The 27,979-nt window shown below is 38.5% G+C and overlaps 1 protein-coding gene across 34 annotated transcripts in view; it reads left to right on the top strand.

The window, feature by feature from the left end:
• LOC127516447 (B-cadherin-like) overlaps nucleotides 1-27,979 on the top strand; it is a 133,631-nt gene that overhangs the window by 48,424 nt on the left and 57,228 nt on the right. For 2 of the 34 annotated variants that reach the window (XM_051901090.1, XM_051901089.1), the window contains exon 1: nucleotides 24,301-24,548. The exons of 7 other annotated variants lie outside the window; for them this stretch is intronic. Coding sequence is in view for 23 of the 27 variants with exons in the window: in XM_051901083.1 (XP_051757043.1) it covers nucleotides 1,336-1,386; nucleotides 1,493-1,607; nucleotides 3,906-4,165; nucleotides 6,550-6,690; nucleotides 6,788-6,943; nucleotides 7,299-7,443; nucleotides 7,559-7,731; nucleotides 7,816-7,944; nucleotides 10,550-10,735; nucleotides 10,820-11,064 (1,601 nt within the window). In the remaining 4 variants the exon portion in view is untranslated. Of the gene's footprint in view, nucleotides 1-1,190; nucleotides 1,387-1,492; nucleotides 1,608-3,905; nucleotides 4,166-4,682; nucleotides 4,743-5,160; nucleotides 5,203-6,549; nucleotides 6,691-6,787; nucleotides 6,944-7,298; nucleotides 7,444-7,558; nucleotides 7,732-7,815; nucleotides 7,945-10,549; nucleotides 10,736-10,819; nucleotides 11,065-11,704; nucleotides 11,930-12,043; nucleotides 12,254-12,550; nucleotides 12,682-18,137; nucleotides 18,282-18,376; nucleotides 18,891-24,300; nucleotides 24,549-27,979 lie in introns of those variants that run through there. 25 more of the 34 variants (XM_051901059.1, XM_051901083.1, XM_051901080.1 and 22 more) reach the window with 25 other exon arrangements.

The raw sequence follows: 27,979 nt of genomic DNA, 5'->3' as shown, positions 1-27,979 counted from the left end.
GCAGAATCAACACCACAGTTTAATGTTGATTCACTGACGTTACCATTGATCATTTATGCTAATTTCAATATTGATTCAACAGCAGTGATGTATAATCAATCACAGTGTAATGCTGATTCAACAATATTACCATTGATAATTTTTCATTAATTCCAATATTGATTCAACAGCAGTGATGTAGAATCAATCATAGTGTAATGTTGATTTAATAGCATTACCGTTCATTTTTTATTCACCATTGTTTCAACATTAAATGCGGCTGCAAACGTGATATTGAACCAACATCACTTCATAATGTTGATTCAATGATATTATCATTGATTTTTTTTTTTGTTGAAATCTCAACATTGTTTAAACATTAACTGAGGGTGCAAAAGTGATTTTGAAAAAATATCACTTTATAATGTTGAATCAATAATATTACCATTGATTTGAGGTTGAAATCTCAACATTGCTTCAACATTAACTGAGGGTGCAAAAGTGATACTGAAGCAACATCACTTTGTAACGTTAATTCAATGCATTTAGCATTGACGCATCAACACTGACTCAACATTGTTTCAAGGATTGCATGCTATCTGGGTAGTAGGCTATAATACAAAGCAAGCACTATAGACCTTGTTAGGGAGGTTATTATTGCGGCATTGTGTGGGAAGACTCTTGGAGAGCCATATCCGTTGTATCACCAATCTTGAAGTAAATCATCAGGATCACAAGGAATACCAATGAAATAAGTAAGCTATCATGGAAGTTGTGCAATATGATTTACTGAAACCTAAGCTAAAATTGTTCATCACATGACCATTTTGTCAATGGTATTCATTGAAAATAGAAGCACTATTTGTATGAGCAGACTGCACTGACATACATGGTATTGTATTATTTTACTGTTTTCATTTTGTAGACAGTCTATAAACAATTTCCCTTTTAGTTTTATCAAACTTTAAATCCACGAGCAGATTCATCATTTGTTTTATCGATTTTAACATCAACAGCAGCAGACAGAGGAGGTGTCTAGGGGATTTTTCAGTGTGAAAAAGGCATGATAGGAGATGTTCAGTTCAGCAGCATGAGCAACATCCAAAATTTTGAACAACATCCAAAATCTTTTTTTTTTTACCTGCGTGTAGGCCATACATACCCATATTTGGAAATGGTAATTACCGGACGGGCGAGGTCACCTGGCTACTTAAGTCAGAGCTCTCAACTACCTGCTGAAGATCATTTTCCTCAATTTGCGGCTGCTGAGAGGTTGGAAGGAAGAGATGCTCTACACTTGAAATACTTCAAAAGATTGGAAAGCTGAAGGATTTTGTGTGGATTTTATCGTGTTGAATGGCTTGTGTAAGGATTGTGGGATTAGGAGTGATCGTTTTTCTTTTTCAGGTAAGTTTTTGTTTTGTGGTGTCGAAAACCATTGCGCAGTTTCGATCATCAAAGGCTTCGATTTGTTATAAAATGTTTTATTTGTTCAATTTTTTTTTTAAACTAGGTATTTTCGTGTGGATATACGGAGGAGTCGACATGTACACCTGGGTTTGAGTCGGAGTTAGTCGTTTTTACAGTGCACAGAGATCACCTTCACAGGGGAAAGAGACTAGGAAGAGGTAAGTCTTCACAAATCTTACTACAATACTGAAGCGTTTTTAAAATGTTTTAACGCGAAGTACACTCTTTCAAAAATCCTATATGTGGTCTATGCTAATGCCTGCGATAAATCTGGTCTCCCCTCAAATTTAAATGTTGTGCCTCGAGTTTCGTCAAAAGTATAACTTTGTTTTACAGCACTTAATTTCGATTCTTCACCTTTACCCCTTTATTAGGTCTAGAGACTTTAACTTCGTAAAGATATTGGCAATTTTTTAATTATGTAGTCTCTGGTGTGACAAGGCAAATGAGGAGTTTTTATTTATTTGTGCAGGTTAAACTAATGTTTTTCTATTCCACTTAGGATGGAACCCCACAAATGTTGAATTAAATCACATTTTAGTTCTCTCATATGTCAGGAAGTGAGGTCAGGTGTTGAATTAAAGTCTCTATATAAATGTCATGCTTCAGTAAGTCTCTCTGCAGGTGTTGTGAAATTCAGATCTCATTCGGTGAGTTTCTGTGGGTGTGAAAACAGGAGAATAGGGTCAACAAATCATTTAAGATTTGTCACTTTCTTTTTTCTTTTCAGTCATTGAAATATTAAAATATGAACCCAATTATTTTTGGCTTTGTCATACCCTGAACTTTATTGGCCACAGTTATTATTAAATGTAAACATTTATATTTTATGCATTGATTCCCCTGCCTAATCAGGTAGTTTCCATGAAAAGCGATGCTGGTTAAAGATGGTTTAATAATTAGGGGTTCAAGCGCTAAAAGTGATTGGGCAGACCAAACCGCAAGTCGTAGAGACTTGAAACTTTGAGGGCTGGTAGTTCTCATACCGCCTACAACGTCACCAAGGCTCGCCCCGATCAGCCTGACGGGGGCGCTACAGTGGTCAAAAGTACGAAATGGCTCATAACTCCTGAACCGTTAGGCTCAAGTGTCTTTTATTGTTGGAATCCTTGGCTCAAGGCGGACAAGATGCACGTCTCGGATTCACTCGTCACTGTGGCGAAATTTTCGGGTATTTTGTTTTTTTTGAAAAACCTACTTTTGTGAACTAGTCCTAGGTTTTAGACCCGATCGGAACCAATCCAGTGCAGAAATGTTCTCTGGAGTGTGAATATCAATAATTATCGAAAAAAGGTCAAATTTTTGATTCACGGTCGCTAAGGGGTGCCAAAACGTACGATGTGGGCGGAGCCACTTCTACTAAAATGGCTATAACTCGAAAGAAATTAGATATTTGCACCAAACTCGGTTCCCGTGTGTAGGGGCTCAATCTTTGGTCACGATAAAAAAAAAAATTGCGTCGATTGGACACTAGGTGGCGCTATAACTTGAGAACCATGAAAACAGCTGTAACTATGCAACCGTTAGTCCGATTGACTTGAAATTTGGCATGCAGTGTCTCGGTCCAAGGGGGCATGACATTCTATTAGCACATTGACGTATCTCAAAAAACATGGCTGCCATCGGCCAATGAAGTTTGAGCACCTACTAGACAAGGTTCACGGAGGCCGACCGGAACAAAACTGGGTGTGCATGTTCGACTCATGGTCCTAGAGGTCTGCAAGAATTTTGAAAGAAATCGGCCACTAGTTGGCGCTAATGAGTTTTACGCCTCAGTAATCACGTGGTGTTTCACAGATTCACACAATATGCATATCATTTGATAGATCTCCTCATGCTGAACAACTTTGCCTCAAAAACCAATACTGTCAATCAAATCGTTCATTAATTATTCACGAATAGCTGAAAAAACTACTTTTGCGAACTAGTCCTAGTTTTTTCGCCCGATTGAACCAAAACCAGCGCAGGACAATTCTCTGGACTCTCTAGATCAATAATTATCAAAAAAAATTGAACTTTACCCTTAGGGTCGCTATAACAGGGTCATTTAGAAAATGGGCGTGGCTAAAAATACCCAAAAGCCTAAAAGAAAACTGAGAACTTCACGGAATTAAGGGAGCACATGCAGCATATGACTCTAAAGAAGCATGCCAATTTTTATGGAGATCGGACCATAGGTGGCGCTATAACTGTTAAAAAACTTTTTAAAAAAAACATGTTTTTAATGGTTTTGGATGAAAATGTGTATAACTTTGGGTGTGGTCGACTTATTTTAGGCTTATTTAGGCTTTTGCGGTAATATAACTCGAGTCTGTACTGCTACAAATGTCAGCATATAAATCTATACTTTATTTTTCCTAAGGAAAAGTTTTAAAATCATCTTTTTAAACATCACATTGATGTCGTAGCTTGAGTTTGCTTCCCTGTCTAAGTTAATTCTCCTTTCCCTTCCTCAGTAACTTTCAGTAATTGTGATGGAAGAACAAGAACGCTCTTTCAGTCCTCTGACGAGTGGTTTGATGTGGACACGGATGGGACTGTAACGTTGAAGAGACAAGTCACTCTTCATGAAGGTCACAAGGTGTTTTCTGTGCACGCTTGGGACTCCAGTGGCAAGAAGCACACGATATCTGTCAGAGTTGAGAGTGTCCACCATCATGTGGACCATCATGAGGACCATCATGTGGACACAGTCATGAACATCTCCTCTCCACAGGTACAAACAAGTTTCTTCGAGAAACTGCTGTCAGTACAGTACAAGCCTGACCTCTATTGGACATTTCAGTTTTTATATGTGCTGCTTTACTATGGTACTTTAAATGGGCATATTCGACTAGCAAATTCTGTACATATTTACAACTAAATACAAAACAGTAACTTTATGAATTACCTTTTATGATTAAAATAGAACAGCATTAAAGTTTAGGTAATCTTAGGTTTGGATTGTAAATTTCAATAAAGTTTAACACTTTATTTTTTGGAAATGCACATTTTTTACACACAGAAACACTTCACATTTGTTTAATTCTTTACACTTTTCTAGTCATTTTTCCTTAACAATAAATATCTTAATAGAAAAAAAAAAAAAAAATCTTAGTTCCTGCATGTTGTAACGGGTGATTATTGTTTCAAATCATGAAACCGGTTTGTGCTGACTGACTTTGATGGCACGTATCTTAAGCACAATTTTCAGCGCATGCTGCAATATTAATATAACATGTTTTGCCTCTTAGAAATGCACATTTGACAGCTGCTTGAGTTTGGATGCAGATGCAAATTTGTTCAACAAAACGGTAACATCTGTAAAAATTTTAACAACCTCATTTTTATATGGCAAAATTTAGGGCTGTCCACGACAAAAGATTTCATTTTAGCCATTAGTCGACTAATCGCACTTTTATATTAACTTAATTACTTAAATATAGACTGAGGAGAATAGTAAACCATAATGAGCATTATATAGCCTTTATGATGATAAGCTTTCTATAGATATTTTTTAATATCTTTGAGACAAGTATCTGCTGAGTTTTGGTTCATTTTTGTGACGAGCTCCAGTTCATGGAGATTGAGACGGCAGAAAGCGCAGAAAGAGGCACAATGTTTTCTTGTTGTTGTGAGTTTACATAAATAGAAGTAGACCCTTTACAGTTTTGAATGATGTATTATGTCTGTATGACCATAAATAATGGAGCATATTTCCGCTGTTGTCAGGAAAAAATGCAAGTGATCGTTCCGGCGCCTCCGTGTCATGCTGTAAGCGCCCTATACTTCAGCTTCCACACTCCACATGAACACTTGGGTATTCACCTAATAATAGCGCACATTTATCTAGGGTAATGTTTGAGTGAGCAGCCATGTTTTTTGGGACTAAACTAATATTTTTTTTGTCGACTATGCCTCTTTCAACAATTAGTTGAATATCAGGGGGCAGCCCTAGTAAAATTGAAATATATTCTGACTTTTTTTTTTTTTTTTTTTTTTTTAATTAACCATTGGTCTTCCATAGTAGCATGCAGATCATGGTAACCACAGTTAACACCAGGCATACAGCACCTCACTACCATAGTAAAATGTAACCATATGGTTTCTATGGTATTTGAATGAAAATCAGGAGCAATACATTTAGTATAAATGCACAAATGTTATAGCTTAATCACACAAAATACTGTAATAGTATTCCATTACTCCTTTTAATACACTTGATACATGTCTACATTAATATAATATATTTGATATGAATATATCACACATTTATGCAACAATACCATGATGCAGTTAATGTTACTACAGTAAATACATGGTAAATGATGGTGATTTGTAGATTGAAAAGCCTTTTGACTGTATCATTGTGCAAAGTGTTTCTTCTTTTTGTCAGCGCTGTTTTATCTGGCTTCAAACTAGTTTAAATCGCAGAGACATTTGTGGTCAAGCACTTTTCACTGGATCTCACGGGGCTGTTTAGTGGTTGCGTGACCGAAACTAGTCTAAACATATCTGCTGTAGTAAGCTTGCACTGACATTTGAACATTGAGCCAAGCAGATAAATAGTCCATGTGGCGTGGTTCAAACGAGTAGCGCTGTCTCGTTCTGCTTGTGGCACATAAACATTATATCATACATTTATCAATCTCTTATTGTTTTATCTAGGGATGCTCCGATCCGCCTTTTTGTGCCTCAGATTCCGATACCTGGGATTCAGTATTGGCCGATACGGAGTACCGATCCGATCTTCAAGTAATAATAAAAAAGTGCTGAATTACATAATAAATATTACAATATAAATATTCACCTGTACCTCACATTAAACTATGGATTGGCTTCAGAACACTTGAAATATAGTGCAAAAAAACTTTATAGTGCTCTTTAATGTTTTTGTGCTTTTTGTGGGGCTTGACAATAACACAGAATAGTACACATACACCCGACCCGGCAAAAATGTTAGTATCTGAGCCAATACCGATACTGAGTATCGGATCAGCACATCCCTAGATTTATCAAGGAAAATTATATCGCAATAATTATCGTTATCGTTTTATCGCCCATCCCTACTAAGAATGTACCAGATCAGTGTCACTCAGTGTCTTTTACTAACATTTTCAGATGGAATCTCCTTCTGATGATCTGGTTCTGATGTTTCCAAAGTCTTCGACGGGTCTAAAGAGAGCAAAGAGAGGTTGGGTTATTCCTCCATTCAATGTTCTTGAGAATAGCAGAGGTCCTTTCCCAATAAAGCTGGTCCAGGTGAGTGAAAGTCATGAAGGGAATGTTCAAAATGAGATGGACGAGAAAGAGGTTTGTCTGTTATTGACTTTGTTCTCTTATTTCTTTCTGTATTTAGATAAAGTCAGACATTTCTAGTGAAGCTCAGATGCAATACAGGATCACAGGTGAAGGAGCAGATCTGGACCCTAAGGGGACTTTCACTATAGAAAGATTATCAGGGAATCTGTTTGTGACTCGACCACTCGACAGAGAAAGAAAAGCTTCATACAGAGTAAGATGATTTTTAGTTTCTCTAACTTTTAAAATCAATATTTCGTTCTTAGTGTATTTCAGTGTTGGATTATCTGCTCATTCTTAATTCTTTGAAAACTGTCATCAGTTAATCAGATAAAAAGGTCAGATGAAATGCATTTACACAGTTTTCTTGTGTTTGCAGAGACTGTACATTTTTGGTAATTTGTATATCTACTAAAAATTAAGTCAGTTTTCTTCAACTAAACTTGCATATTGATTTGTCACCTAACAGACATGGACTAAAGAAACAACTCTAATTTATTTGATTGTGTTTTTAAACCACCTCAGATATTTGCTTCTTAACATGCCCGTATTTCTTCTCCTGTCTTTAGCTTGTAGCTCAGGCTACTGGAGTTGGTGTAGATATAAAAGAAAATCCAATGGAAATTATTGTAAATGTGCTGGACCAAAATGATAATTATCCTGTTTTTACACAAAATCCATTCAATGGAAATGTTCCTGAAGCTGCTGATAGAGGTAGGTGTATGGTGCAGTTTCTCAGTGAAATTGTTTTTAGCATTTTTTTTTTTCTCCCCCAATTGTCCCTTCAGCTCGTACCACCTAATCAGTCTTTATTCTTCTCTCACTGAAGGTCATGAGTTTATGACAGTCACAGCCACTGATGCAGATGATCCAGATAATTACAATGCTGTGATCAGTTACTCAATTGTCAAGCAAGATCCAGAATTGCCAAAACCAAACATGTTTGAAATCAACTCTGTTACTGGAGGAATTCGTGTGAATTCTTCAGGCTTGGACAAAGAGGTGAGAAATCTGATGAATGGATCTCACAGTGATGAAGAATGATTTCATGTAAACAAACTCACCTGAAAACATCTTCCCTTTCAGAAATGGTCCAAATACACTTTGACAGTTGTGGCTACTGACATGGAAGGAAGAGGTTTTTCAACCACTGGCACAGCTGTTATTACTGTGACTGACAGCAATGATAACGCACCTCAGTTTGAGCAAACCTCGGTAATGTGTATTGATATATTCAGAAAGTTATAATATACAGGGGTGCACATAACTTTTTTTTTGGTCTGGTTCTCAAGGGAGAACCTGGAGATGTTGCTTGGTACTCACACTTTATGCGACACACTTATCCTAAAAGCTGTCCTCATCACTTTCCTCCTGACTGCTCTCCTCACTGTCTTCTTTTCTCTCGAACATGGTAGATGATGATAATGATTTTTTATTTTATGTTATTTTACTAAAATTAATGGCAGACAACAGCAAGAATATTAGGCTGCTGTCACTTGAAAGCATGGACCTAATAACTGACACACTTCCGGTTTCTTTCTCAACTGTTCACTTATGACATAACCGAGAGAATACTTGCTGAGACAGGTATTTTGACATGAATTTGTGTGTCTGTGTCTGTTCAAGTAAACACGAAAGAGGAATAGACCCTTTTCACATTTCTGGGTTTCTCAGAAGCGGAAGTCGTCATGGTTGGGTTACCTTTTATAGCGGTGAATGAGACACTTCATTAAATATATTTTTTGTTTCCATTTGCACAAATAGCAAAAGAAAAACTCCACAATTGTGTTTTCACAACTTTCAAAAAGAGGAAAAAATAGAGAGCGATTGATAAGGGCAGTCAGAAGAGAGAAAGATGTCATTTTTACTGTCACTCCAATAGCCGCTGTATTAGAAACCTCCTCAAAGCAGCGTTTCGGGATTGTGAGGCTGTGCGCACAGATAACAGCTCGCGAGTTATCTAGTTTGATTAACTGCGATCCGTTGCACACCTAATAATTAAAGAACACACTTATCATCATGATTGCTATCTTACCAGAGATGGAGAAAAATCCTACTCCAGTAAGTAAACGTGTCCCTGTGAACCGTTCCTCAAAGAAGTTGGTACTCAAAAGCGGTTCCCTCCATGTTTTCTGGTACGCATTGTTTATTTTTGCCACGCATGCGTACCTGCGTACCACTTATGTGCACCCCTGATAATACAGGTGCTGGTCATATAATTAGAATATCATCAAAAAGTTGATTTATTTCACTAATTCCATTCAAAAAGTGAAACTTGTATATTATATTCATTCATTACACACAGACTGATATATTTCAAATGTTTATTTCATTTAATTTTGATGATTATAACTGACAACTAAGGAAAATCCCAAATTCAGTATCTCAGAAAATTAGAATATTACTAATGACCAATACAAAGAAAGTATTTTTAGAAATCTTGGCCAACTGAAAAGTATGAACATGAAAAGTATGAGCATGTACAGCACTCATTACTTAGTTGGGGCTCCTTTTGCCTGAATTACTGCAGCAATGCGGCGTGGCATGGAGTCGATCAGTCTGTGGCACTGCTCAGGTGTTATTAGAGCCCAGGTTGCTCTGATAGTGGCCTTCAGCTCTTCTGCATTGTTGGGTCTGGCATATCGCATCGTCCTCTTCACAATACCCCATAGATTTTCTATGGGGTTAAGGTCAGGTGAGTTTGCTGGCCAATTAAGAACAGGGATACCATGGTCCTTAAACCAGGTACTGGTAGCTTTGGCATTGTGTGCAGGTGCCAAGTCCTGTTGGAAAATGAAATCTGCATCTCCATAAAGTTGGTCAGCAGCAGGAAGCATGAAGTGCTCTAAAACTTCCTGGTATACGGCTGCGTTGACCTTGGACCTCAGAAAACACAGTGGACCAACACCAGCAGATGACATGGCACCCCAAACCATCACTGACCGTGGAAACTTTACACTGGACCTCAAGCAATGTGGATTGTGTGCCTCTCCTCTCTTCCTCCAGACTCTGGGACCTTGATTTCCAAAGGAAATGCAAAATTTACTTTCATCAGAGAACATAACTTTGGACCACTCAGCAGCAGACCAGTCCTTTTTGTCTTTAGCCCAGGTGAGACGCTTCTGACGCTGTCTGTTGTTCAAGAGTGGCTTGACACGACAGCTGAAACCCATGTCTTGCATACGTCTGTGCGTAGTGGTTCTTGAAGCACTGACTCCAGCTGCAGTCCACTCTTTGTGAATCTCCCCCACATTTTTGAATGGGTTTTGTTTCACAATCCTCTCCAGGGTGCGGTTATCCCTATTGCTTGTACACTTTTTTCTACCACATCTTTTCCTTCCCTTCGCCTCTCTATTAATGTGCTTGGACACAGAGCTCTGTGAACAGCCAGCCTCTTTTGCAATGACCTTTTGTGTCTTGCCCTCCTTGTGCAAGGTGTCTTCCCCATGATTGTGTAGCCTACAGAACTAGACTGAGAGACCATTTAAAGGCCTTTGCAGGTGTTTTGAGTTAATTAGCTGATTAGAGTGTGGCACCAGGTGTCTTCAAAGTTGAACCTTTTCACAATATTCTAATTTTCTGAGATACTGAATTTGGGATTTTCCTTAGTTGTCAGTTAAAATCATCAAAATTAAAAGAAATAAACATTTGAAATATATCAGTCTGTTTGTAATGAATGAATATAATACACAAGTTTCACTTTTTGAATGGAATTAGTGAAATAAATCAAATTTTTGATGATATTCTAATTATATGACCAGCACCTGTATAAGCGTTTTAATTTTAATACTTGTACGCACCATACATCTCTTTGTTTTAGCAAACTGTATCTGTTCCAGAGAATAAAGTAGGGGCTGTAGTGGCCAAACTTACAGTTACTGATGAAGATGAAGAGGGATCTCCTGCCTGGTCAACCAAATATCGGATTATTAGCGGTGACAAGGGTGGGTTTTTCAATGTCAGTACTGGACCCAGCCGGCTAGAGGGCATCATCACCACTGTAAAGGTACTGTGTGTTGCTCATGTGTTTGCACAGGCGATTGGTTGTGATGATTTAACTTTAGTAAAAGACACTTTCTTTTCCATTCAGCCTCTGGACTTTGAGAAGAACAAGCAATACATTCTGTCTGTGATTGTTGAGAACGATGATCCATTCGTCGGTGCGTTGGTCACTTCCACTGCCACAGTCATGGTGAATGTAGAAGATGTGAATGAGCCTCCAGAGTTTAATCCAAAGGAGAAGGTTATTTACAAACCTGAAGATTCACCGGTTGATTCTGAATTGGTTACTTATACAGCCACTGATCCAGACATTGGAAACCCACAGAAAATAATGTAAGAAATGTTGCAAGTTTTTTTTTTTTTTTCCTCCCAGACAATCTAATCACCAAAATTGTATTATTCCATTTAAAGATTTTGGCTGATTTCTTTAGAGATTCAGATCTTGTAACTAACAAAAAATTGCATAGATTTGCATGGAAGGACTTCATGAATTCCGTTGTTGTTGTTTTTGTTGTTGTTGTTGTTGTTCCTCACTTGTAACCACTGAGAACTATCTCAGCAACTGTCTAGCCGCTACCTATCAAGGCCGATATCCCTTCCAATATCAAACCTCTTCTACACAGAATTCAAACTACAGCATGCCTGTATATCTTGTGAACTTCAAATTATTATAAACTTCCAGGCAAGACTTAATTACGTTGTTCTTGCTGAACATTTCTAGTTGTAACCTGTATGTTTTGGTTCCTTCCAGGTATAAAATTGTCAGTGATCCTGAAGGCTGGCTGAGTGTAAATCAAGACACTGGAATTATTAAAGTCAGGAAACTTATGGATAGAGAATCTTCCAGTGTCAAAGATGGCAAATACAGAGCTATCATTTTGGCTGTGGATGATGATGGTAATTTGTGTTTCTTTTTTTAAGAGAAGAAATCATGCTAGCATAGCCTTTTTCTAATGTCTGTGCTTGTGTTTAGGTGATGCTCCAGCGACAGGCACTGGAACCCTGATAATTGAGTTGTCGGATGTAAATGACAACGCTCCTGTCATTAATGAAAGGAATATAGAGATTTGCAATCGTGGTTCAGCCCCAGTGCTTCTCTCTATAACGGACAAAGATGGACCTCCTTATGCTGGTCCCTTTACTGTTGAGACCCAAGGAGAAACCAGTGAAAATTGGTCCGCCACAATGAATGAAACATGTGAGTAATTTCTAATGTTTTGAGGAGAAATTAATCTAATTTTCATACGTTACATGTTGAAATATCTGGCTGGCTTGGTATACATGTCTAACTATTATAATGTGCCCATTTTAGCAACCGGTGTCGTTCTGAAACTTAAGTTTGCATTGGAGCAGGGTAAATACAATGTTATCCTGAGAGTTTTTGATAACCACAGACTGTCTCAGAATAGCACCATTCAAGCATCTGTGTGTGACTGTGAAGGAGATGATGTCCAATGTAACAATGAGAAGATACCACTACCTGCAGTTCTTGGAATCTTGGGAGCAATCTTGCTTCTGCTATGTATGTAATTTCTCCCATGCATTTATATATGTGTGTCTGTGTATGTAGTTGGTCTTCCAGATTTTGTATGCCTACAGAAAGTTTAATGTACATACTTTATACTGCAGAAAAGGTGTCACATGCTACTAAGCCGTGTCACATGCTACTAAGCCATTCCATTTGAATTGAACTCCTGCCATAAGATTAATAGCAATCCAATTTTCCTTGACCTTTTTAGAGTCCCTTTTTGATCTTTCTTAGTTCATTATTTGTACTGCTGAATTCTTTAGGGTAAATAAGTTGTTCCTTATACTACAGTGCTCGCCCTTCTTCTGCTCTTGTTCCTGAGGAGGAAACGTAGCACCAAAAAAGAACTTCTCCTTCCTGAAGATGACGTAAGGGACAACATCTACTATTATGATGAGGAAGGCGGTGGAGAAGATGATCAGGTTGGTTTTAATTTGAAAAAAAAAACTTAAGGGATTTATGTGTTTTTCACGGCTGAATTAATTTGTATTTGTTTGGTAATTTTAAAACTGAATATTAACAGATAAACTAGCCGTTACTTGGCTTTTGCACAAGCGACATGTCTTTTTGCTGTATAAGCATTTGTGAAGCTCTAAAATAATGGGGTGACCTACTTGCCCTCGGAAAGCTCTTATGGGACTTTATTCAAGGTCCAGTGATTCACTCCCTGAGTCGCTGTGGTGCTCGCACTACACAAGGTTCAGGGTCCCTGTGGGTCCTTAAATGGTCATAGACTTAAATTCAATTGTATCAAATACAAAGTCTTGTACAACTAGTACCAAGATATATAAATGGTACAAGAAACGACTTGATTATTTCAGGAGATATTAAATTGGGAACAGAAAAAGGAATCGTGATATAACTTAATGTAACTGCTTATTAAACTTCAAAAGACTATGATTTAATTGTAAATTTGAGTGCTGCACGTTTCAAAGTAAGTTTTCAGAAGTTCGCCTGCCCTTCCAGTCTTAAGTTAATGGCAAATTAACTTGATTTGCTGAGCCTTGGCTCGAGCTCTGAGCACAACTAAAGGTTCTACGGGGCTTTTCACAGTGCACTTAACCTTGGGTTATCGTTGTTCTAAACACCGCTTTTAACCCTGGGTAAAGGAACATTTCACACTTTAGAAGCAGGGTTAGCACTGCATTTTACCTGGGGTTATGAAACCCTGCTCTTTCACGGTGTTAACCCCGCATTGCAGTGCCAAACTTGTACAGTATGAAATGATGTGGTGTTAGAATGTTACAGCCAGACGCTTGGCAAAAGAGATGTGGAGGTGGAGGAATGCTGGAAGAATTGCCACTGGGACGGCACAATGACTACTGCCTATACACTGAGCCCAAACTTTAACCACCTGCCTAATAAGCTGCTGTTCTTCCGTTTGCTGCCAAAACAGTGGACTCCACAAAACTTCTGAAGGTGTCCTGTAGTATCTGGCACCAAGACATTAGCAGCAGATCCTTCAAGTCTTATATGTTGCGAGGTAGAGTCACCGTGGATTGAACTTGTTGGTCCAGCACATGAATGAGGCATTTATATAGCGCTTGACTATGTACTATTGTACACCCAAAGTGCTTTACAATCATATCAGGGGTCTCTTCTCAACCACCAGTGTGCAGCATCCACTTGGATGATGTGACTGCAGCCACAGTACAACGGTGCCGGTGCTCTGACCACATGGCAGCTTTAGGTGGAGGGGAGTGAGCCAATTCAGGGGATGGGGATTATTAGGAGACCATGATTGATAAGGGCCAATGGAGAGAATTTGGCCAGGATTCCCGGTTTACACCCCTACTCTTTGAGAAGTGCCATGGGATTTGCCACATCCCACAGATGCTCAATTAAATTGAGGTCTGGGGAATTTGAAGGCCAGGGCAACACCTTGAACTCTTCATGTTCCTCAAATTATTTCTGAACAATGTGTGCTGTGCATTATCCTGCAGACGGATGCCTCTTCCACCAAGGAACACCACTGTCTTGGAGGGGTGTACCTGGTCTGCAACAATGTTTAGGTAGGTGGTAGGGATGGAGAAATGAAGCGTCTTGAATCTTCAAAGCTTTTCTCTGATTCTTTCCGGGAAAGAATTGTATTTTAAACAGTGCCATCTTGTGGCATGTCAAATTTACAGCAGCCATAATCCTGAGAGCGCAGCTCTGTTGTTTTATCCATTAAGCACAAATAAAAGCCTGAGAACACTAAGATTTTTGATAATATAGTTCACATATTAAAGGTGCAGCAGGTGTTCTGGGAAAATGCAAACTTTAGCCTGCTAGCATTGAAAGTGTACGTCCCACCCTCCCTGCAAATCGCTGTCCAAAACCACGCCTCCTCAAAACATGAACGCGCACAGTCCAGAAGCGAGACGACCAGAGACAACATTATTGGATTATATAGTGTTATTCACCGGTGAGAAAATTTTACAGTACGGTCAGTGGTGTATAAAGTACTCGAAAACCATACTTAAAAGTATAGATATCTTACCGGAAAATGACTTTGGTTGAAGTTAAAGTCACTGTTTAGAATATTACTTGAGTAAAAGTTTTAAAGTATGTGATATTTTTTTGTACTGAAGTATTTTTTTGATATTAAACGTACTTAAGTATTGAAAGTAAAAGTACAAGTAAATGTAAAATACTAAAGGAGCAAAAAAATATTAAGAATTGTTCTATACACAGTTTGAGCAGCAAGATTGTGTTCAGTTTTAACTCTTTCTTACATTTTGTTTCTTTGAATTAAAAAAAAAAATGGTTAAATGTTTATTGTAATTTTTAAATATAAAAAATACTAATATATTAATTATACATTGATCGTTCATGTTAATTGATAGTGCATTATAACTAATGTAAGAGACAACTTTAAAATGTAAATGTTGAAATTAACAATGAACAATATTTTTATTAACCTTATTTAATGTTACAAATGGACTCTTATTGAAAGTGTTACCATTTCATATAAATCCAAACAGTCATGCTTAAAAATTGCCATCTTTACACACAAAAGCATAGCATGGGTCTATTATATGTATACTTTCACACATTATTTGCGTCTATTTTAAAAAACTTGATGATTATCTATTCAAAATGTATTACAGTGGCGATAAAAAAAGAACTGAAATCGAATGCATTTCTGATTTGTTGTTTCTGTCGCTGCATGATGAGGACACAGTTTAAATATGCAGCTTCGCTAGATAACGAATGCATAACAGCGAACAAATGGATATAAACTAATGCAAATGAATGGTAACAATCGTGACATTAAACAGTTGGTGTTTTTGTCACATTGTTTTAACCGCTTGAGGTACTGCTAATGTTAGAATCCTCTCAGCCTCGATGGCAAACATACTACTGTTCCCCTCTAATGCAGCATCTAGTCAACAAACTAATTACTTTATAATGATTTGAAAACATGTACTGTAGTGTACACTGTATAACATACCATTTTGTTGTCCGTTTTAAATCCGTTTTTGAAGTGTCGCACTCTGTGCAGCGCGTAGCCTCATGTCACGTGTCAAAACAAACTCCACGAGGCATCAGTAGTTTTTTAGTCAGATAGTTTTTATTTCGCCTCTAGAGGTCGCTCTTGTGCTGTATAATGACAGCGCACTCTTTCTCAGCCGCTCCAGCAACGTCAGCAATGTCAGAATATCAAGTGAAGGGACGATACAAAACTAGCTTTCGTGCTAAGGACGGCACGCACAACACACTCAGGGACGCTGAGGGTATTTTAATTGGAGGAAACAAGACGTTTCACTCATTGTTTGCAGCAAGACTCAAATGGTCGAATCATCTGGTGGTGGTGGCCTTACGAATCCATGCACCAAAGGTGTGGATGTTGTAGTTTGCTCGTAACTTTGAAAACATAACAATAGTTTCTGATTAGAAGCTGGGTGCTGCTGTCATTGAGCTAATTTGTAAAGGTACACAAACTGCATAAGCTACATTGTGTTACTATCAAAACACATCAAAATCGAATCATACCATGGACCTGCCTGTCCAAAAGAAATACTGCAACCATGGCATCATCTTTCAGACCCTTTGACTCCCACAGTTGTCTCCATCATATAGCTCTTTTATGATCTAGCCTTTTTTTATTATATCCCTTTTTAAGACTGTCTGTCTTTGGTTGATACATTTCCAGCCTTTCAACGGTGGACATATAGGCAAAAAGATTGGTCTGTGGCTACGCAGCCCCATACGCAGCACAGTCCAATGCACTGTGTTGACACGTTCCTCCCATAACATTACATTTTTTGTGGGACTTGTGCCACAGTAGGCCTTCTGTTGGCTCAGACCATTGGGGATAGCCTTCATTGCCCTCGTGCATCAATGAGCTTTGGATGCCTGACACCCTGTCGCCGGTTTGTCCCTCCTCGGACCAGTTGGTAAATTCTCACCACTGCTGACCGGGAGCAACACACAAGCTTTGCCGTTTCAGAGATGCTCTGAACTAGTCGCCTTGCCATAACATTTTGGCCCATGTCAAATTCAAGGTCTTTATTCTTGCCCATTTCTCCTGCATCCAACACATTGAATATGAGAACTGATTGTTTGCTTACCATCTTATCTACCCAGACATTAATATGTGGCCTTGTTAGGAGATGATCAGTCATATTCACTTCACATGTGACTGGTCATAAAGTTTTGGCTCATCAGTGTAAGCTCATAATGATGACGGGAATGATTAGGCTCCCCCCAAGCCTATGTTTGGAACTTCGATTATGCCAGGAGATTGCCGAATTTTGATTTGTCTCTTTTCTTAAGAAATGGATTAAAGGCTGAAATGTTAGGTTTACTATTTTATGAAACTGTCTTTGGAGAAACCTCACCCTGCCCATATGGTCTTGTTGTTGCGTCACACACACATGCTACAAAATAATGTGGTGATAATGGCAAAGAGGTTCGGCAATGAGCTCTCTGATTCGGCTGTGATCTGGGGGTTTTGTCACAGAGCTTGGAAGTTTGTCTGCAACGGCAAAATCCAACCAAACATCATGTGTGAGATCGCCTTAAGGTTGACTGAAGTGATGCAGACAATCTATAGCTGTGCATTTAATAGGTTCTGACAAAATGTTAATTGCTCCAGTCTGTTTAGAAAATGTTTAACTTTTTTTATTTTTTTTTAATCGGGTTGAATAAATGATTCAATGACTCACTCAAAAAACTTAACTTGTTTCATTACTGAATGAATCTGAGTTTTGAATGAATGATTCCATTACATTTAAGTCACTTTTTGCCACCTACTGGTGTAACGATGTAGTTGATAGTTATTGGTAGTGTCAAGTTACTTTAAAAAGGTGATGACTATTTTGATAGCTACCATAGACATCAGTGTTTATATCCGAACTATAAACGTTTATCCTAGTACTTCTGTGATTAATTTGAATGATTGTAAGACAGAAATAATGATACTGTGTGGTTGAAAAGACTTTGTGAATCTACCTATACATGACAACTGCTCTCTCTGGGATCAGAACTCAGATCTGAATGTTCACTGATCGTACTTGTCAAAGTTTTAATTTACCTAGCGAATCATTGTCATTAAGAATAAGATAATTGGGTGTTTGAATCAAGATCGCAATCTCTTAATGATTAACCGTGCAGCTGTAGTTTGTAGTAGTTGCAATGCTCCACTTGCAGTGACTCTTGTCTAATGAATGGGCATTATAAAAGGAAATAACTTGGTAAACCAGAAGTCAACAGGAACGCTCTTAGTGTGAATGCTTGCTGCATACCTGCTGTTGCAATTACGCTGATGTTGATGTGCTGTAAATGCAAGGTGTGTGAATGTGATTACATGCTGACCAACTGTCTGCTGTTATGTAGTAGATGGTTTCCTGTTTGCAGTTCTTTTTAAATATCAAACACCCTTTCTGCACAGGACTATGATCTGAGTGTGTTGCATCGAGGCTTAGACAACAGACCTGAAGTGTTCAGAAACGATGTGGCACCCACTTTCATGATAGCACCTCAGTATAGACCTCGACCAGCCAACCCTGAGGAGATTGGCACATTCATTGATGATGTAAGTGGTTGTTACTTTGTTAAACATCAATTAAGAGAATTCCTTTTTTAAAGCCAGGTTTAAGTATGACAGTAACACAATTCTTTGTACCTTAGAATTTGAATGCTGCAGATAACGACCCCACAGCGCCCCCCTACGACTCCCTCCTGGTGTTCGACTATGAAGGAGGCGGCTCAGATGCCGGTTCGCTCAGCTCCATCAACTCTTCTAGCTCAGGACATGACCAAGACTACGACTTCCTCAATGACTGGGGCCCACGCTTCAAGAAGCTGGCAGACATGTTTGGAGGAGAAGAGGATTAAGACTTTTTGGTTTTTGTTCATTTCACATTGATGGTTTAAAATTGCAAAATATGAGAATTTTATACTTCACTTTATGGTCTGGTGATTTAATATTATGTTTAAAGTTGGAACTGATAAAAATGAAAAGCACTGATTTTTCAAGAATTTTTTGTATGATATTTGCAGGTCTCTATTTCTGTCCTTTTCCCCTCAGCTGCAAGGTTGTTAATGTATGTTTTTATTTCTTTTATATAGTTATATGCTTGTTGCGGCATTACATTTTTACACTGCATTAGCATATTTTATTAAACAAATTACTTTTACTGTTTTTGTTTCCAAGTGTTCTCTCTGTAACACACTTCACACACAACCATGGTCAAATGAATATTTTTAAAGTCTGCATGAAATGGTTGTGACCAACTTTATCGTATTTGTCACTAATTTCTGGGTGAAACTGTGGTAACACTTTATTTTATGGTATCGTTGTTATACATGATCTCTAGAGAAGTGGAGATGTGTTTTCTGGAGTGACGTATCACGCTTCTCTGTCTGGCAATCCGATGGACGAGTCTGGGTTTGGTGGTTGCAGGAGAACGGTACTTGCCTGACTGCATTGAGCCAAGTATAAAGTTTGGTGGAGGGGGGATTATGGTGTGGGGTTGTTTTTCAGGGGTTGGGCTTGGCCCCTTAGTTCCAGTGAAAGGAACTCTTAATGCTTCAGCATACCAAGACATTTTGGACAATTTCATGCTTCCAACTTTGTGGGAACAGTTTGGGGATGGCCCCTTCCTGTTCCAACATGACTGCGCACCAGTGCACAAAGCAAGGTCCATAAAGACATGGATGAGCGAGTTTGGTGTGGAGGAACTTGACTGGCCTGTACAGAGTCCTGACCTCAACCCGACAGAACACCTTTGGGATGAATTAGAGCGGAGACTGTGAGCCAGGCCTTCTTGCCAACATCACTGCCTGACCTCACAAATGCGCTTCTAGAAGAATGGTCAAAAATTCCCATAAACACACTCCTAAACCTTGTGGAAAGCCTTCCCAGAAGAGTTGAAGCTGCTATAGCTGCAAAGGGTGGGCCAACTCCATATTGAACCCTACGGATTAAGAATGGGATGTCATTAAAGTTCATGTGCACGTAAAGGCAGGCGTCCCAAAATTTTGCCAATATAGTGTGTATATGTATGTATATATATATATATATATATATATATAAACAGAACATTGCCCAAAGCATCACACTGCCTCCGCTGGCTTGCCTTCTTCCCATAATGCATCCTGGTGCCATGTGTTTTCCCCAGGTATGTGACGCACACACACCCGTCCATCCATGTGATGTAAAAGAAAATCTGATTCATCAGACCAGGCCACCTTCTTCCATTGCTCCGTGGTCCAGTTCTGATAATCACGTGCCCACTGTTGGCTCTTTCGACGGTGGACAGGGGTCAGCATGGGCACCCTGACTGGTCTGCAGCTATGCAGCTCCATACGCAACAAACTGATGCACTGTGTATTCTGACACCTTTCTATCAGAACCAGCATTAACTTATTGAGCAATTTGAGCTACAGTAGCTCGTCTGTTGGATCGGACCACACGGGCCAGCCTTCGGACCACTTTTGATAGATACTGACCACTGCAGACCGGGAACACCCCACAAGAGCTGCAGTTTTGGAGATAAAACCCATGACGCCTTGTATCTGAACAAGATGTCCAGGACTCTTACAGAAAATCAGGCCCACAACAATAAAGATCCAGCAGTATATTTAACTGTGGACATGGGGTACTTTTCTATAAATGTGTGCACCAAACACATCTTGAGTGTTTGATGCTAACAAGTACATTTTTAGTTTTATCTGCCCATAGAACCCAGTTAAGTTTGCCGATCCAGTCGTGTCTGAGAGCTGAATATGCTGGAGTTTGTTTCTGGATGAGAGCAGAATCTTTTTCTTGAAACTCTCCCAAACATGTGGTGATGAAGGTGCAGTTTGATATTTTTTTAGGGTTTCTGACCCCAAGGCTTAACTATTTTCTGCAATTCTCCAGCTGTGATCCTTGGAGAGTCTTTGGCCACTCAAACTCTCCTCCTCACCGCGCATTAGGACGATTTAGACACACGTCCTCTTCCAGGCAGATTTGTAACATCTTTAGTTGATTGGAACTTCTTAATTATTGATATCCCTGATGGAATTTTCAATGCTTTAGCTTTTTTCTTATAGCCATTTTGTATTTTGTGAAGCTCAACAATCTTTTGCTGCATATCAGTAATATATACTTAGGTTTTACTCATTGTGATGAATGATTACGGGAATTTGGCCTTTGTGTTTCCTCATGTTTATACTCCTGTGAAACAGGAAGTCATGGCTGGATAATTTCATGTTCTTAGTCACCCTGGTGTGCTAAAGCTTACCCAATACCAAAATCATGGATCTTTCTGATCTTATTTACAAATGCTTAATCACAGCATGTCAGAAATGAAGATCTACTGCAATAACATTTATTTATAAAGCACATTTAAACACAATATAGATTTATCCAAATTGCTGTACAGAGTACAAAGCATCTACACAATTAAAAAAAATTACGTTCTCAAAAGCTAACGAATAAAAAATACGATTTAACAGGAGATTTTAAAATGTCCAGTGAAAGAGAGACCATTCCAAACCTTGGCCCAGCCACAGAAAAGGCCTGATCACCCTTTGATTTGTAGTTTACAGTTTACAGTTTTTCTTTACAGATATCGCTCAAATACCGATAAAACAGCTCATTTCAAGTATGGGTAGATATATATTTACAAATGCTGTATTTTACGAACGCATGAACATATTGTTACGAAACTCGGTATGGGTCATCGACACGATGCCCCGAAGGAGTCTGAGAAGATTCAGACCAGCGCCACCTAGTGGTGAAAAAAATATTTACATGCTTATAACTTTGGATGTGGTTGACTTATTTTCACGGGATATTATTTCCAATGATACCGAACTTGCTAGGTTTGTTTCACCTTATGGTTAGTGCAACGTTGTGATTTAGCGTTTAAACAACTTTCGCGAATATCTTCGAAACCGTTTCCTACCACCGTAGGAAAATCGAAAACATAGGTCGTTGATAATAAGCTAATGGCCAAATGTCAAAATTTTGATAGTAAATGACAAAAAGATGCAATCAAAGTCAGTTGTGAGTATTTTTTATGTGTTCATACATATACATGTCTATAACTCTTAAATGAAATGAGATATTTTCACCAAATTTGACACGCTTATGTATAAGGGGAACTCAAGCGGTGGGACTGCGCCACTCTAACTACAGTATGTTGGTCTGACTGACTTTGCAGCGTCTTTGTCTCAGTTGCTCTCATAGTCCATTATGAGAAACATGACGTGGTGTCAGAAGTAGTGACTCTGCAGTACAATGAGGATGTAAACAGGTGCTGAATGAAGGATTCCTGATGCAAACAAATGAATGGCACATCAGTGAAGTAAGTCTGTGTTTGTTTAGAGAAGGATAAACAGACTAAATGGAACGATTTAAGCCACAATTGCCTGTAAAACTCTCAGGCAATATCGCAGAGAATTGGTGGAGGTGGGAGCAAAGATTTTTATTGTATATGACGGCAACTGGGACTGAAGAAAAAGATTTGTTTCACACAATAGGTGAAGAGGAATTGGAATTTTATAACACTCTCACGATCGATTATGAAGATGAATAAAATCATACTATGCAAGCTATTTTGCAAGCTTTTAATAAACAGTACTGCAGGTCATCTGAATGGAGTGGATGTCAAGTTTGAACTCGACACAGGTGCCGAAGCAATTATGTTGTCAATGGAGATGTATGAAAAGATTCCTTCTGTATATCCGATGGAATCTACAAATACTGTGCTTGTGGCTTTTGGACAGAATAAAACCAGAAGGTACCATGTCAGGTACGCACACAAAAAAATTGGTTCTCCAGCAAAGACGGTGGTTAATATGTTCTTGTAAGCAGTGGGGTTGGCGGAGATGTGTAAAGTATTTTGCATAAATCTCTTTCTTCAGGGAGCAACAAAAGGTAAATGTTAGTGACTTTTTTTTTTTCTTTATCACATCTTTTCTTTCCATATAATGAAAGAGAATGAAAGGCTGTGATTCTTGCCTAACATCTCCCTGCATGGAAAAAAAATCATATCAGTTTGAAACAGCATAAGGATGAGTAAATGATGATTGTATTTTAATATTTGGGGGTGAATTATCCCTTTAACAAACTGTAAAAAAATCTCTTGATGCACATGTGAGTACACTAATGGCACACTAGATGGCGATGTTGAATACAGTTGTAGACTCAACCTTTCTATCTCTATTGTACATTTGATTTGACATTTCTCTGACATTTAAAAATATTACATAGGTTTTTTTTACATGGTCCACGTGGTTCCTGTTTTGTTAAACCTTCATTAACCCACTGGTTGCTGGACATATAATGACCATTACGCAAACTGCTAATATCAAATCTATTTCATTAATATTAGAGTCAAGACAGACAAAATTCATACCAGAAACGATTTGCTTGCAACACTCAATTATCTATTTATTATTTGCAGAAGGCATAGGCCTACATGCAACTTTATTTCTGGTTCCTGAAACGTTCTGCATGGGAACTTTAGTTTATGCTTCTAAAAGAAAAAAATAATAATAATAATAATAATAAAGAAAATGTTAAAAATTGGTTCCCAATAATGGAATCATTTACTATATATAACCCAACTGTAGAAATAGCCAACAACAAGCCAAGCTAAAAATATTTCTTTATAGTACATTATTTCCCTGTATTTCAGTCATCCTGTTGAATGAAAACAGTTATAAATCAAATCTGTATCCTCGTTATCTTCTCCTTCTGTTTTGTTTATGCATCACTGTAGCTGTTAAAATGCAGTACTGTCATTAAATATGTGCTGGATATGTTAAATGTTTTTGATCGATTGATAAATCGATCGATCGATAAATTGATCGATCGATCGATCGATCGATAGATAGATCAATAGATAGCAAATTGTCTGTCCACACCAGACGCGACAAAAATCAATCAAAAATCACAGCCAATCAGAAGCGCGTGTGGGCGGAGTCTCTCTGCAAACACACTGAATTCATAACGAAATGGATAAATATTAGGCATAATTCTAACATATTTAAAAAAAAATACACGCTGAGTGACTGAAACAGTCGTTGTCATAAAATACACTTGTTTGTTCACAGTTTGAGCGTTCTTGTTTAATTTATTTTCAAGGTCTGAGGTGAATTATCCATTGTCGTTTTCAGTACGACTATAAAAGACACACAAAATGAAATTCAAACTCACATTAGACGCTTTTAACATTAATTAAAGGACATAAACAGTACCAGAGATGATCATTGTCATACTTTGTATATTGTTGCTCCAGTCGCGACGTAGAAACCGTTTGTAAAATGTCGTCGCGTGTCGCCGTCGCGGCTGGTTAGGACAAAAACTCTGAAACGTTTTATACATTAAACGATTCACCACATGTAAGCATTGACCGTGTTAGGCTATGTTTTTATCATCGAGTTGTCTAGAGAGTGAGGGTGAAAAAAACAAAGATAATCTCTGGGGAAACACATGCCATATGTTTCATCACAAAGTCTGCTGTTTTGATCGCGCGCGTGCACCTGTTTGCCGCGGAATGTCTCGACAAACACGGCCCCGCCCTCCTACACTTGTCCTTTCATTCTGATTGGCCGAGCAAGATGTCCGTCCAGCTCTAGCCTGCACCTGACTCTCTCTTCTCTACTCGAGAATGTGGCGCAAAGACAACCTCCAAACATCAGCTATTTATTCAACACTCAACATCTCCCGCTTAAAGCTCGTGGTCAGAAGGCAAAAGTAGTTTCCTTTAAAAGACCCAAGGTACGATGCCAAGGTCTTTCTTGGTGAAGAAACACCTCACGAACAAGAAGCCTGACTATAGAGTGTTGGACTCAAAAAAACACGGTAAGTTATTTTCAGACAACCAACTCAAACTAAATGACTGAATAGAAGTTTCTCGTTTGTCAGGCTTGTTAAAGATGCTTGTTAACTGCTTATTTGTTTCACAGTTTGACTATTATTTATATTAGGCTATATCATTTCGATATGTGCATAGTAGTATAGATTCAAATATTTAACACATCTTTTGTTTTCGCATAAATCACATTTAATAATATAATTCACTTGTTTGGGTAAAATAAAAAGGTATGAATGAGGAGAAATATTTTGCATTAATGATTATAATTTAATAAAATTATGAATGTAACAATTAGTACAAATATTACAGTTTTACAAAAGTGTTAACGTGGACATTATGTTCTAATCTTAATGTCACTAGTGCAAAAAACTATAAATATATCTTAAAATTAATATTTCCTTATAGCTGAGACTTTTTAAAAGACTTTTTAAAAGTCTATTTTCTAGTTATTATGATGTAATTCAAACGGCATGCATGATAATTTTACAAGAATAAAAAAATGTTTCAGATATATAGTCTGTCACTGCTTAAAATGTGTCTCGATAGGCCTGTATGATCAGCTGCAGATGTTTTATACAGTCATGATGATGATGATGATGATGAGAGAAGGATGAAGATATGGGAGTTTAGCAGGTGCAGAATCTCTCACAAAAGAACGGCTCATTGTGAGTCCTTACTTTGGGTTTGAAGAGTCCTGATAGAAAAGCTGAAGAGGGATAAACGTGTGTAGGAAACAAACTATTATTCAACAGTATATATTAGAGGGAGATTAGAAATAATAAACAGTGGAATAGACCTTATAATATCTATAAGAAAGAGTTATTTTTGCTTTTTTTGACAAAAGACTTGGGAAACCTGCATTTTGTTTTTACAAAGACTAAATGAATAAGGTTAACATTAATTAACTACATTAGTTAACATGAACTTCTAAAGCATTTGATAATCTTATCGATTTCACACGGACGGTCACTTGATCATATGGCAACGTGGGTATTCCCGTTCCCGCAGCGTTTTGACGCAGCTCAAGTTCCCTTGAAAGGGAATGTCTCGGTTACGTATGTAACCTTAGTTCCCTGAGTAGGGAACGAGACGCTGTGTCGCCCTGCCATACTCCCAGCATGCCCGTAAGCGACTTGCTTCAGTTTTCAAGAAGCTGAATGAATGGGTTTTCGGGTATGCTTTATAGTTTCCTGGTCAGTGACGTCACCCACCTATGACGTTCCGTCACTCAGTTGGACTGATTTCATACGTGCTTCACGGCGCAATCATGCAGAGGCGTTCCCACAGCACTTTGACGTAGTTCCTACTCAGGGAACTAAGGTTACATACGTAACCGAGATGTTCTCTCACCCGCAATTAATTCGTTAAATTAATAAATTCATTAGGGTCAGTACCCAGATTGCGTGGTGACATTGATACAATGTTGAGTTTTGATCCAAACCATCATTTTGGTTGAGATTGACATTTCAATGTTTAATGTATGTTGGATCAACATTGAAATTTTGATGAAAGTCAACAGCACACATGGGTGGAGACAAGTGATATTGAACTAACAGTGATTTGTAGTTGAAGACCACAAGATTCTGCAGGTCTGTATCTCTGCAGAACACTATGGGTGTTTCCCAACCAGTGGGGCGTTTTCAAACCACACATTTTTACCCGATTTGCTCTAATCCACTGGGGGCTTGGTTTGGGGTGGGCCTTCATAATTTTAGCAAGTCTGTTGAAAAATGGTTGAAAAACATCCATTGTAGTTTGAAATTGGCCACTAATTGGTAAACGCCCATTTTGTTTTTGCATGTGCACTTCTCAGTAGTCTAATCAATTCCTTCTCATTCGAGAGAAAACACAGGTGCATCCTATACAGTTGTGTGTTGTTTGTTGAACCACCTGACTTCTCTGGGTTTCAAACAATGGTGCATCTTTCTTATTATTTCTATGTTCTTTTGTTTGTTTGTTTGTTTTTTGTACTTGTTATTTGCATTTGATTTATTGTTACCGAATCTAATGAGATATCTTTATTTAAAAATGTTTGTTTGAATAAACCATCCATTTTCTAAATTCTTAAAAAGTGCATGCATCTTGCTTTAGTTATATTTATTAGGATATATTTATTTATTAGTGCAAGTGACATGAACTTGAGCAAGAATATCATACTTTACACATAGCCCATGTATTGCATCTATTACTCAATGCTTGCAGAGTACCTTGATTTATTTAATAGGAATGAAGGCAGATGAGGATGGACAATAAAAAAAAAAAATGAGAAGCACCCTCTTGATAAATGTGATATTGATAATATATTGAGTTGTAGTCAATAGGATTATCACCTGACCTGGGACTTGATGCTATCCTGTGCCTTAACTCTGCTTGACCAGGTAATCATTCATATTCCTGAATCTGTATTAAATTTGAGGAATATAACTAATCTCCATTCTGTTTCCACTGAATCAAAAAAAAAACAAAAAACTACACCTTGTGTTTGAGAATGTGACTGACATGGCTATTTTGTGATATTTAAACAGATTAAGTTCTACACAAGGTGAATCTACAGCTTTAAAGAAATTTTCATTAAAAGAAAACGTCTCAGGTTACGCATGTAACCATGATTCCCTGAGAGGGGAACGAGATGCTGCGTCACCATGGCAACGCTTTGGGGAATCCCTTCAGCGTAAGCACTCCTGAAGACATACTACAACTACAACATACTACAACTAGTCCAATCGTGATTAGTGCAACGTCATCCCGTGACGTATGCCGGCGGAACGCGGAAGCTATAAAAGAGCCGTCAAACACAGCTGTTTCAGCTACTGATCTGAAGCAAGCGGTTGACAGGCATGCAGGAAGTATGGCAAGGAGACGCAGCGTCTCGTGCGTAACCTGAGATGTTCCCTTTCGAGGGAACTCGCGCTGCGTCGCCATGGCAACGCTTTGGGGAATGAATACCCGCGTACCGCCATACTAACAAAATGCCTGTCCTGATGTGAAGCAGAAATGGCACAAACTAGGACATAAGAAATTGGGAACCGGGCGTGACCGATAGTTCCAAACTATAGAATCTAATTAAGGTGTGTGGGGAAGACCAACCCGCCGCATCACAAATATCTTGGAGAGAGGCCCCCGACCATAGTGCACAGGACGATGCCATACTTCGAGTGGAATGGGCCCTAAGAGGCAGAGGTGAAGGCAACCTGCGCACCTCATATGCCCTGGAAATGGCCTCTACAATCCACCTGCTGATGGTAGGTTTAGTAGCCGGGCAACCCTTCTTTGGGGGCCCGAAGCATACTAACAACTGATCTGATTTTCTCCAATGAGAAGTCTTCCTGACATAACAGTGGAGAGCTCTGACTGCACAGAGCAATTGCAGCCTCTCGCGTTCAGCCGACGTTGGAGGAGGATGAAAGGCCTGGAGGAC

This window comes from Ctenopharyngodon idella, chromosome 7 (assembly GCF_019924925.1).
Source record: "Ctenopharyngodon idella isolate HZGC_01 chromosome 7, HZGC01, whole genome shotgun sequence".
Taxonomy (NCBI): domain Eukaryota; kingdom Metazoa; phylum Chordata; class Actinopteri; order Cypriniformes; family Xenocyprididae; genus Ctenopharyngodon; species Ctenopharyngodon idella.
The sequence above is the reverse complement of the archived record's forward strand: the minus strand, read 5'-3'. Positions and strand labels throughout refer to the sequence as shown.